The 12941-nt window shown below is 32.8% G+C and overlaps 1 protein-coding gene across 1 annotated transcript in view; it reads left to right on the plus strand.

Moving 5' to 3' along the window:
• Ano3 (anoctamin 3) overlaps positions 1-12941 on the plus strand; it is a 390715-nt gene that overhangs the window by 345663 nt on the left and 32111 nt on the right. The window contains exon 19 of the mRNA XM_048788513.1: positions 9364-9400. Within this exon, the coding sequence (XP_048644470.1) occupies positions 9364-9400 (37 nt within the window). The remainder of the gene's footprint in view (positions 1-9363; positions 9401-12941) is intronic.

The following is a 12941-nucleotide window of genomic DNA, read 5'->3' on the forward strand; positions in this document are numbered from 1 at the left end:
CACTCAAATAAGCTCAATCTCATAGAATTTGTTGGAAAGACATAGGAAAATCTGTTTGAAAGTGCAGTCTTGTTTCCAAGGCCCCAGGTGAAATGGAAAATAATCAGACAGCTATTCCATTTTTCTTTCTCTGGAACAAAAGCAATCTTCCTCTCTCTCTCTTCCTCTTGTCTCTTGAATCCTCTCTCTTTTCTCCATCCCCACTTCACAATGCTTCTTTATGAACATTTGATGAACATTTGCCCTCTTCTATCAGGAGGCTAATGCTCTTTACCTATCTGTGTCCTCTTTTTCTGTCATTCTGTTGTGCTGTGACATTATTATGCCTTGGTTTTCTTTGGCTCTAAATATGTGAATACTTTGTCAGGTTATATGCTGATTTCTCAAGGAGAGCATCTTTTTGGTTCAACACCACATGCATTTCTTGACTCATAAACCAAATGTTTATGACTAAGAGAGTGATATTATGCCTGTGCCTACCTGTTCAACAAAGTCTGTGAATAAAAGCCAATTGTCTTTGAAAACAGGTGGCACTAATTGGCACATCCATAATAATATCTTTATTTTAGCTCTTCCGTAAATCCCACAAGGTTGATCTTCTCTCCATTATGTAAATGAAGAAACTGGGATTTAGAGAACTTATAAAACTTGTAGCAAATCGTATATAGTAAGTGTTGATGCTAGAGTATGTACATCATGAGATAATTTATATAAGTAGCTCAACAATGCATAAATAATTATACTATTTACAGGTAATATGTATTATTTCCAAATGTGGTAATGCTTACGTTATATATTTTACCAGGAGGAGGACTTGCTGTTTAAATTTTAGAAAGTTAATAAAAGGCCTTAGGGAAAATGAATACTCATTGTGATAAAGTATAAATTTTAATGCCATGAAAATACTTAACATCTTTCACTTAATCAGCTTTCTTCAGTTTTGATTTAATTTGTTGAAGAAGAATCTAATTTATAGTATCTCCAAACAAGACAAAAATTACTTTAATTTATGACTTTGTGTCATAAATTGAAGGATACAGGAAACATTGAAAAAGTATAACACCAGATAATTTATAGTTGCTCAAATTAATCTAGAATTTAGGAAAAAATATTATATTTCTTGAACAACATTATAATAATTTGAATTTTAAAAATATATCTGACAAAGGTGGTATCAAAAATTAAACTAAAGAGCACTTATAGCTAAATAGATAATATTTGCACTTATAAATCAAAATACTAGTAGGCTTTTCTTCTGGAATGTAAGATTTTATATGATGTTTTTAGTGTAGTATATTATACTTACCATATATTTTGAATTTTCTTGGTTTTCTAAAATCAATATATTCTGTTTAAAACTAATAAAACACAAATCTTTGATAATAACTTCTGTTAGTCTCTTTTAAAGAGACCCTTAACCATATAATCTAAAGCTCATGTAGAGGGTTCTAATGTCATATTATTATTTAAAACAGCAAAAAAAGAAAAGAAAAGAAAAGAAAAGGAAAAGAGACTTACTAGCTCTAGATCAAGGGTAAGATAATGGTAATTCAGATCCATATAATATAATATATAACCTATTCAAATGCTATCTTAATATTATTTAAGAACATGAAATAAAGTTCCACAAGAAGGAGACAGAATTTTACTTAATTCTAATTTTCTAGAATACACACACACACACACACACATACACTAGGATTTTGAAACTGAAAGTAATGATAATCAAAAGTTTACGGTATTATCTCTCAGTAATGGATAATATGTAACACATGCTTTTGATTTAATATAACTTCTTTTGAACATGCACATATTTCTCTATAGGGTTATTGATTTACAAACAGTTGTCAATTTGGCTTTTAAAACATTCTATCTAAATTAAATACACTCCTTTTTTTGTACTTTATATGTGAGTCAATCCTAAAACTATAGCCACATAGACTGGATCACTTTTAACATTTTGTCTTTCACCACTTAAATATTTATGGTGGCTGAGCAACCTCCCCGCACACACACTCAGATCCTCTGCTCCTCATTTGTGCTCCCCTCTCCCCTCTGTCTCTCTCAAGCCTGTACAGGCTTTCATCAGTCAGGACAGTGGCTCCTCAACCTGGTTTCCTGATGAAAAGCAGTGGACTTTGTATGCAAATGAAGCTGCCTGACCCAGGTGAACCAGGGTGTCCCATGCAACATCTATAAGCTTTAATTTCTTGATCTTTCAAACAAAGGAGATAAAAACTAACACATAAGGGTGTTAAAAGATTAAATGTGTCCTCTTCTAGTGCACAGAAGAAGCTAACAAGCAAATTTCTTTCTCTATATTTGTTTCTTGTTAGTATTTTAAATTTTATTTTCCTTAATAATTATTTTTATTCCTGTTCCTTTTTTACAAAATACAAGCATTTTATTTGTTTTCCCAATTTCTCTCATCTTTATATAATACACAGAATTTGAATATTGATTTCCTGTTAGTTCAAAATGTGGTAATGATGATGATCTTTTTATTTTTTAGTCTTTCTAAATCTCCAGCCTACATCTGCATTCATTGATATTTATTTTTTGCTCCCTTTTCTTTAATCTATTACCCCTTCATAAATATTTAAATACTCAAAGGTGTCTTTGGAGAGAAAGAGTATATATACTGTGCTCTATTGTGTCTTTCCCAAATGTGTCTGACAACATAAGAAAAAAATTAATTCATGCAGAAGTCATACCAAAAAAAAATCTAATAATTTTCAGTTGTAATAGTTTTGTTATGTCCTCTTTAAAATCTATTATCTTTATCCTTTCTCTGAATTCTAAAATCAATACCTTGCTATTGTAAAAGAGTATTAAAGTATAAAAACATTTAAAATATTAAGTGGAAGTCACCTTCCTCAATCCATCATGCTCCCCACCAACATTAGTACCATAAAATAATTTTAGCCATTGTAGGTAATCAGTATTAATGGTTTTGTGTCTCTTTATTCCCCCACTTCACCTCCCATCAATTATTATACCTTTAGAAACAGTACCCTATGTTCCTTTGTTATTTGGTAATTTGTTCCAAAGACCTAATGATCTTCAAAAACATTTTGAGTAAATTAATGAACTGACAATGAGGAATATATCATTGAAAAGGAAAATGAAGAGGCCAAATGTGTTCATTTTTTTTCTTGGTAAGTTAATCATGACAGCTCTGGAACAGACACTCCAGGTCTGTGTTCAATCCTTTGTTCCCACCTAGTGAAATCACCATCATCTCAGTTGAGCTGAAGAACTATAATCAGAGTCTGTCTCTGAATGAAATGAAAGCTTGACCTTCAAATATTTTTTTTTTCACAAAAGTTCTTTCTCTTATCACTGATAGTATAAAAATTAAAATGTGGCTAAAATTTCCATTGGTGTACCAGAATCTAGTTTTATATTTTTTAGTTGCTTTTTAATTACCAGTTTTTTAAAGTCTGACTATTCTATCACCTATCCCTATCATAGCTAACATCCCCTAACTAGAACCAGTATTTTTTCTCAGACATATGGTTTTCTCTCTCTCATAAGGTTCAGATTCAACCTGTTCTAAGTTTATATGTTTGATGAGGCTTCTGGTATCTTTTTTCCTTCCAAAGCTCTTAACATTTTATAGAAAGCAAAGACTGGACTCAATAGATTGAACCTCTGTTTGTACAAATAAGGCCTTTGAAGGCAGGTGAGGGTGGTGTCATTTGAGTCACAAAAAACATTTTTTTTTTGAGATTCTCAAAATCCTACCAGCTCCATGTGATTAAACACTACAGCCCATATACCTTCCTAATGGTAGACAACAAACATGCAGGGTTCCTGGAGAAGTCAGAACTTTGTTTTTCTAAATGTTTATTTCTGCTTATTGGCCCTTTAGGAATAATGATCCAGGGATTGATAGAAATGGAATAGATTATAAATGTTTCTCATTTGCTTTTGCAACTAACTAAGGAAAAGATTTTAAAACGGATTCATCATAAAAGCAATGAATGTGCAGCCAACTTAACCAATGTGAAAAAAAAGTTATATTCTTGAGAATTAATCAGCATCAAATAATAATGCTGTTTGAATTTACACATTTTCTTTCTCCTCAGGATGCTAGTGCACTTCACAAATTATTAAATAGCCCTTCTGTTTCACCTGAATACAGAGGGTTACTTAAGAACTTAGTTAAATAAGGATAGATTAAAATACCAAATATTATACATGTTCATAGAGAAAATCAGATGCTACTTCTCTTTATCTTATTTTCAGGCCAAACTCAATATTTGGCTAATAAAAATATGCTCTTAGTTTCTTAATAACTTGAATTCAAGAGTCCTGTTTCACCGTTTCCACAATTTAAGAATTTGGCCTTAGTCAATATATTCTATTACTCCAATGTGCTTTTCAACTATTATCCATATGTATTAAGTTATGAAATGCTAAGTATGGCCAATAATTTACATCAGTCAATTTTTTTTTTAAACTAGGAGCTCTTACAGTATAATATCTGTAGCCAGAAACCTTACTCTTTACTTTGTGCACTTCTTTTAACTCTTTCATCAGATTAGTGACTGACTGTTGTGAATTCTGCTGGGGAAACATTGCAGTTACCTGCTGATCATTTTTATTCCACTTCCTTAGTTCAGTTACTTGTCATGTTTTGCTTGGACAGTCACAGCAGCCTTCTAATTAGTTAGTCTTCCTGTCTTTATTCTAAACTCTTCCTATCTCTCTTGTGCATCATGATGGAACTATCTAAATTGCAATTTTGATCATTTTATTTTGTGCCTTCCTTAGACTGTTTAAGTTTTCCAATTCCTCTGATGTAAATATAAATTAATTTCCCCTTGCCCTCCATTATTTCAAGCCACTTTTCCTCTCTTCTCTGAATTTCTCTCCTTTCCTCTCTTTTGTACCCTGAACTCCAGCCTACAGAATCACTTTTGCCTGTCCTGTAGCACTTTGGTACTTCACACCATGTCTCTTGAATCTTCTGTCTCAAATGTGCATATTTCTTTTGTCTGGAGACTTGTCTTTTCATCTGGCTAAGAATCACACCTTCTATAATTTTTTTTTTGGTCTCACAGATAGAATTGAATAATCTCGTCTTTGTTTTTATTCTCTCACATAGTTCCTGGACTTGCCAATTCTCCCACCCATCAGATTCTGCTAGTAGAATTAAGCAATCCCTTTGTGAGCATCCCCCTGTTGCAGTGCATATCTTGTCTTCTTTCTCCCATTATCAAAGTGTTCAGCTCATATGAAGAAGGGCTGTCTTCATTTTTGTGTCCCCAGGTCTTTGTTCGTTAATGCCTAAAGGCATTTAGAATATCCTCTTTGAATGAAATTGAAATATTTTATTCTCCAAATGTCTTAGTTTGCTGCATATTACGTGTGCTCAAATTATTTTTGTAATAATTGTATTTTTAGTATCTTTCAAGCTTGTTGTACTTATTTTAATTTAAGCTAATAACCAAAGATTATGCATTCTTAAATATTTCAAAATAGGTCAATCATGGAACCCCTAAATAAGTATTCAACTGAGGTTAAAGATATATACAATATGATCAACATTTGAATACAAATCCATTGTATAGATTATGAAGGTAATTTTAAAAGTGTTTCCTATTCTTGCTATACATCAAATTATCTCAAACATTTTTAAACAACTGCAGATGCCTGAGTCCCATTCCAAATTCCCTTTGTGGAAAAACTGTATTTGAAACAAAACATTTAAAAATTATTTCTGGTGATTCTGATCCGATCAGCCTCTAAAAGAGCACTAGAGAATCACTGATTTAAGGTAATGAGGGTGATTTTGATGCACAGCCAACATCAGAAACCACATATTCCACAAATAAGTAGCAAATAATTTAACAACAGTTAAAGCTTCAATTTATTATGTTTAACATTTTTTTTCAAAATATATAACTAAAAATCTTCAGTGATAGAATTTGAAAACCAAAGGTTGGTCATTCCCAAGTCCATCCTTTGCTTCTTCATTTGCATTCCCATGAAAATTCAGTGCTACTTACAGATGCCATGCATAGTATGGTTATTATTTCTATCAGGAAATATTTCAAAATCATATTAATAAAAAAAATGTGAAACCACTCTGAAAAGAAGTATTTTTGTGGCTTCACAGTCAAACTTTAATTAACATTGCATCAGCAAGACAGCTCTTTCACATCAGGCTTAATAGGTAATTCTTAAGAAAAATATAGGAACATCTGAGCAGAGGTACTCTAGGATTATGCCAGTTAAACCTTTCCAGCTCCTGAAATGAATGAACTTCTTTTTATGTTTCTTATATCATTTTAAATATCCATTTTCCATGTAGAGATCATATCATAAGTGCAAAGAAGAAAAATCCCTAACTACATTTGGTTAATATAAGTACCCCATGATGTTTCTAGAGTCTTCCTGATTGTTGATCTGTTTCCTTTTTTGGAGTCCAGAGCATACATTCCTGATTCTTTCAAGGTCTTGATTATGGAAGGTTTCTAAATATACTTAGCTTTTCTTAATATTTGGTTACCACTGATCAGCAATTGTTATGCAAATAGGTTATTGTGGAATAGGGTGGATCAAAGGCTTGGAGTGCACATCTTACCCAGGAGAGGAGGCAATGCCAAATGAGTCATTTAATAAGGCTCTTCTAAAAACATATTTGTTTAGTTTGTTTATGTCTTTTTCCATGGTTTCTAGAAATACAGAAAGGTAGATAACTGGCAAACAATACTGCAAAGGTCTTCTTGGAGTTTGTTTTCACAGTGGAGGCTGGACAGAAGGGTTTTGACTCAGAGCGCAAAGGAATAAAACAAGTGTAGAACTCTCTGGTGTGGCTCAGACAACCACCGTGTCCTTTTCCTGACTTTGCTGCTCTTTTCAATTTTGGCATAACACCCTAGCAAGCATTGGTGGAAAGCTGATGATTTCTAAGCTTGGAATGAATTCTAAACTTTATACCTTGGCCACCTATGCCCTTATAAAATGTTCCTTTCTCAGATCTGTAACTCATCGCAACTATTTTTTTTTCTTATTGCTGCCACTCCTAGTTTCTAACTTTCTAGTCCCTCATAAGACAAAGCAAGTCCATGTCAGTCTTTGGGCATTTGCACTACTGTTTCTGTATCTTAAAGGTGCTTGGTCCACATTCTTGCTTGGCTCCCTCCCTCGCTTCATTCCTCTGCTCAATGAGCCCTCTTGAAAAGCAATTGTGTATGGTTTGCTATTTGTCTCTGCCCACTGGAGTCTAACTTCCATGGAAGTGGAGACTGTGTCTATTGGTTCACAGTTGTTTGGTTACAGAAACACTACCTGACCATTAAAGGTTTCTAATGAATATTTTAACCTAATTAATACATACAAATAATATTTGACCTAATTAAAATATATGAATAAAAATACTCTGCTTATAAATGTATTAGTGGGTTATTTTTAGAATTGTAGTTTCTCCAATATGGTATTGTGTGTGTGTGTGTGTGTGTGTGTGGAGAGAGAGAGAGAGAGAGAGAGAGAGAGAGAAATGTGTAGATTCCAGAAAAGTTTTCCCTAAAACCTTTCATTCTCTCCTCTCCCAGATTTCCATTCCATTTCACATACTCATACGCATGCTCTTACAACTTGCCCTGGCAAAGTGATTGCTACCATATACTATACAGTTCGTGTATTTAAAACATGATTTCTTTCTGCACTTTGAAGCTCTGAAGTTAACAATCACTAGCATGGGCTGATTGTATAGCCCATCCATCCTGATGGTACCAATCATCCATAGAATTAGAACCTTAGATGATGCAGTTTCTCAAGTGCCCCAGAAAGCTTACCAGCAGCAGTACAGCATCTTTTGTGATTTTATAACATTCCTCCAAAGGTATTGTAACTTCCTGGATCTTCTTCCAGTTACATTTATTTTGATCCAGTTTGTAGACAAGCTCTGTGTGTTAGGTATTCAAACAAAAATCTTGAACTGTTACAAGGCATAGCATAGATGTTACAAGATAGCCATGATATCAGATCTTAATTATACTTGCTTAGCAGTGCTCTATCAGGCCAGGTGCCTGACATTCTAAATCTGTTTCCTGTTCTGTAAAATGGAACTTATTTTATCTATTTAATAAAATTATTGTAAAGGAATAGCACTGTGTGTAAAGCACTGTTTGGCTCATGTGAAATACTCTACATTGCAGTTTCAGATGAAATTAGATTTCAACCCATGTGAGAGCATTCAACTCAGTGCTAGAGGCACAACAGGAAATTGTCCCCAAATTTGAATTGATGGTGTATGGGTGTAGTAATAAATAAATACATACATTATGGGGGAAAAAAACAACTGTACCAGGGAAAGTATGAGAATATTGTAGTCTGAAATCTTTCTGTCTCAAGATGTTTATGTCTTAGAAAGAGATAGATTTGAATCATAGCTAAGATGAAACACAGTAGTTCAGCTGAGAGAACTCTGAAATATCAACAACTCTTAAAATATTCAAGTCCTTATCATTTTTCAGGGGGCTGTATTAAACTAAGCTTCTCACATGTTAGGCAAGTGCTCCCCCACTGAGCTGTAACCCCAGTTCCCGATCAATAACTTTTAATTTTACATGCCAACATCTTATTGGACTAACCTAAATAGTAATTAATTGAATCTTGTGGTTATGTAGTAATATTCAAATGTATATACATATGCCTACAAACATATATCTGCATTATACCTGAAGCAAATATAGTTTTCCTATCATATTTACTTAAAATATTATAAAGTATGTCTTTAATTAATTCTATTAAACTGGTTAGAGAGTGCAAGGGAAGGAAAAAGCTGGCAGATGATGAAAAATATTATCAGAAAAATCTGTTGTACGTGATGTGACTAACAGCTTAAACACATTCATCTTAGATTCTGTTATCAATAACCTAAAAAACTATTTTTCTTTAGAAATGAAAACTTGCACACTGTTTTTGTCATGGCTTGGAATATTGTTTATCAATAATATAGAAAGAAACTTTCACTTTCGACCTTCCAGTATGGCAAAAAAGGCTCTATAATTTGAAGATCAAATCTCTGCTCAGCCATTAACAATCTTTTGCTTAAATATTTTCTTGTTTAAAATTAAGATTAAATATAGGCAAGAGAAAAGACTCACTGTTGCAGATAATAAGTGTGTGTGTTAATGTATACATGAATATGTATTTCCATACACATTTATATCTATTTTGGGTATGTTTATACAAACCACTACATATCATGCATTAATAAATATTTATACTTAATTTAAATGTAAGCATTTTGTTGAACACACTTTAAATGTTTCCTTAAAAAAATGCAAATACCAGGCTTCGCTAAAAGAAGAGACTAATATTTTCTACTTGTTCTCTCTACTGTAGGCTTATGAAAAAGTTGCTTACCTCCTCACTAATTTAGGTAAGTCCATGTTTCTTAATTCACTTGTTAGTAAGAAAATGACATGATCAAATGGGTCTATAATTACTTTATATATTTTAGCATTTTAAATATCTTCAGTTATATGATTATTTATCAATAAAAATGAGAGGTAGTACAAGAAGGTGAAGTACATTAAAGAAAAATAGAGAGGCAATGCATGAAGTTACAATATATCCTAACTAGAAATTAGCAAGCCCTGTTCTTATTACTTGATGTTTGTTCTCCAGCTGTACCATTCTTTAGGTTTTCCACCAATATTTATTTTGATATATAATATTTTCTATATATCATTAAATATCAAATATATAATATTCTCATGATAAAAATATTATGCATGTTATACATATTTTATTTATCATCAGAATATTGTATATCTACACATATATGACTTAAAAGGTAAAACAATATGAAAATATTTATAAGAAAAATCACTTCTTTGTCACATTAGCCATTTCTATCTTTTAATACCCCTAAGAAACTTCTTTTAAATATTTTATCAGTTTTCTCTGTTACTTCCCATCTATTTCTAAAGATATGCTTTTAGTGCCACTATTGGATTTTTATCATTGAAGAACTTATTATTTCCTTCTTATTATGAAAGTACTAATTATAAATTCTTACTGTTTTTAATGATACTTTCAGAGCCCCATTCCCCATATCTTCTATACATAACCTGATACATACAAACTGCTATTTCTCTTCCTTCCAAAGTAGTTATATCTGCATATTTAGCTAAACTGATGTTCACATCAATTATGTCTGTATGACTATTTTTACGTTAAGACATGATGTATGTTATAATTATGTTTTAGCATCACTGTTTATCTTTTCATTAAAATGGACTATTTTTACTGAACTTTCTGCATATATTCCTTTATTTATCCCACACTTTTTGCCAAGACACTAAATTTCCCTCTGAATATATTCAAACATATCATTTGTTCTATGCACTTGATTTTCTTGTTAGGTTATTCTCTCAAGTCTTCCAAAGACTTCAGTCCAGGTGGGTTAAATTCTAGGCTTGTGGCTACCTGAAACTAGACTCATTCTCACCAGCAATTTGGGAATGCCTGTCACTGTTTTCTAAGTTGCTTATTACTTCCAGAATACCACGCCCTTCTCTTTCTTGGCTCAATTCTTTATGTTGCTTCCTACAAATAAATTTCTTAAAGCTTTGTATCTTTAAAACATCATTGTTCTATCTTAAAATTTGATTTTTTATTTTCCTGGAACTCTAAGTGGAAACTAAAATCCCTTAGATTTTTTTTAATCATCTTCTTAGTTTTTTAATAAAAATCTTAGATTAACTTAGATTTTTAATAAACTTTTTTTTACTAGTTTCTAAACTCCAGTGTTGTTTTTGAGAACTCTGCTACCATGTTGATACCCATTCTTTTGACTGTAATCTATTTTGATTTTTTATGCATTTATTCTCTAAAATAATTTTGGATCTTTTCCTATCTTGAGATTTCACAGTGATGTACTTTGATAAGAGCCTTTTATTATCTACCTGCAGGATACTTTTAGTGCTCCAACAATGTGGGTATCTATTGGGTCCACTAGGAAGCATGTGTTGAGATGGAGTTAGTAATGAAATAATTTTATAACTCCTGAGAAAGGTACAATGGAAAGAAGCAAGATTAGGCAGGGAAAGCCTCAGACATCAATGCAAAGCTGATGCTATTATCCAACCCGAGGGGAAGTTGTAGGTAGTGGGCACATGTGCAGAGCTGCCATAAGATAACCTAGAAACCCAGAAACTTGGCTTCTCTTTTTTATATATTTTTGTTCCATAATTTTCATCCTCCTTTTGTCTTTTTCTGGAATTCTTTTTATTCAGATGTTTCTTACCATATCCTGTTACTTTTTTCTTATTTTTTTGATTGGGAGGGGGGCTTCTTCAAGATAATTTCAATTTTTTTCTTTCACATCTTCCCCTGAATGTTTTATATCTACTCATATTTTGCATTCTATAGCAGTTTCCTATTCTTTGAGTGTCTCTTTTCTATATCATCTAATTATTGCTTCACAGACGCTGTGTCTTAATTAGGCAACATAATGTTCAAAATGTGGGCTCTGGAGTGAGATTGCATGGATTGAAGCCTCCTTTATAACTTACTCTAAATACAACAACAATATTGTTTTCCTCTTGGTGCCACATATTTGCTTTTTACATATGGGAATTGTGTTTACTATAAATGCCACATAGTGTCATTTTAATTGATGTTTACAAAACTTTTCTAAGAGTGTCTGACATGAAGTCAGTACTAGAAAAAAAATCTAGCCATTAACCTCTATTTTCTATTTGAGGATATTTGTGAAAGGGCTCTTTACAAGTCTGTCTTTCTTTGCTTTTTTTTTTTTTGTTCCCTATGTAGTTTCTGTGTGTTCCTCTTATCACTTTGTTTCAGATTCTCTCTTAAGTGTAAAATACTTTTCTCAAATGCCAGATAAACTGACTCCCCACCCTCTCTGTAAAATAGGAACTAGAAAGCATAGAGAGTACTTTCTATGTGGGGGTTTTCACCAGTGCTGCAGGGGAGACAAGACCCCAGCCACTTTGTGGCACATCCCAAGTGTTGGATTGTAGGTAGTTTCTCTTGGATTGCTCAATTTCCCTTCAGAGCATATTGCCATCACCTGCTTTATTCCCAGGGTGTTGGCTTGCTAGCACTCCTGTCAGTTAGAATTCAGACTTCCATGTGAAGGCCCCTTCTGCAATGCCACCTTATCCTACCTTCATTCATTTTTTCTGTTTGGGGGAACTTTTGCCTCCAATTCTAGGTCTTTTTATGATTTCATCAGCAGAGATCAGCTTTCCTCTTTAGTCTTCCCCATACCTCTACTATTTACTTTATCCTTAGTCTTTGGTTTTCATGCTTACTGATGTACTGAAGTTAGGTACTGTCTATTTCCTTTCTGGCTTCTCTCATCTCTGTCTTCTGCATTGTTCTGCTCTCTATTTGTTCTTGTATTTTAATACCTTTTTGAAGGCATAATGATTTGCTGGGGGGGGGGGATTAAGAAGGGGAAGATATAAAATATACATATGACCAACAGAAACTCTTTAAGGAGTTTCTTTACTCCTCTCCCTCATCCAAAAAAAAAAAAAAAAACCAAACAAACAAACAAGCAAGCAAACAAACAAACAAACAAAACAACGGAAATCCTGGAATTGAACTTGTGTTCATTTGGGAGAGAAATGTGTTTATTATACAACTTTATGGAAAGTGATCTCCTCCACTCCTCCTTCTTTTCTTAATTTTTTTCATCAGTTTCTGCATTAGTAAAATTTTTAGTTGGTCACCTGACCCATAAAGTATGTTCAGTTAATGGGAGTAATCTCTGTTTCATCGTTCCTTAAATTCTCAGCTGAATTTTCTTCAGCTGGGTAATGAAATACTCAAACTAAATTGACTTGCTTTTAAGTGCTTTTAAACTACTTTATGCCCATAATAGAAGCAAATCTAATAAGAATGATTTGGGAGAATCATAATAGTAGGAAGCAGAACAGTTATTC

Source organism: Marmota marmota, unplaced genomic scaffold, assembly GCF_001458135.2.
Source record: "Marmota marmota marmota unplaced genomic scaffold, marMar, whole genome shotgun sequence".
In the NCBI taxonomy this organism is placed as follows: domain Eukaryota; kingdom Metazoa; phylum Chordata; class Mammalia; order Rodentia; family Sciuridae; genus Marmota; species Marmota marmota.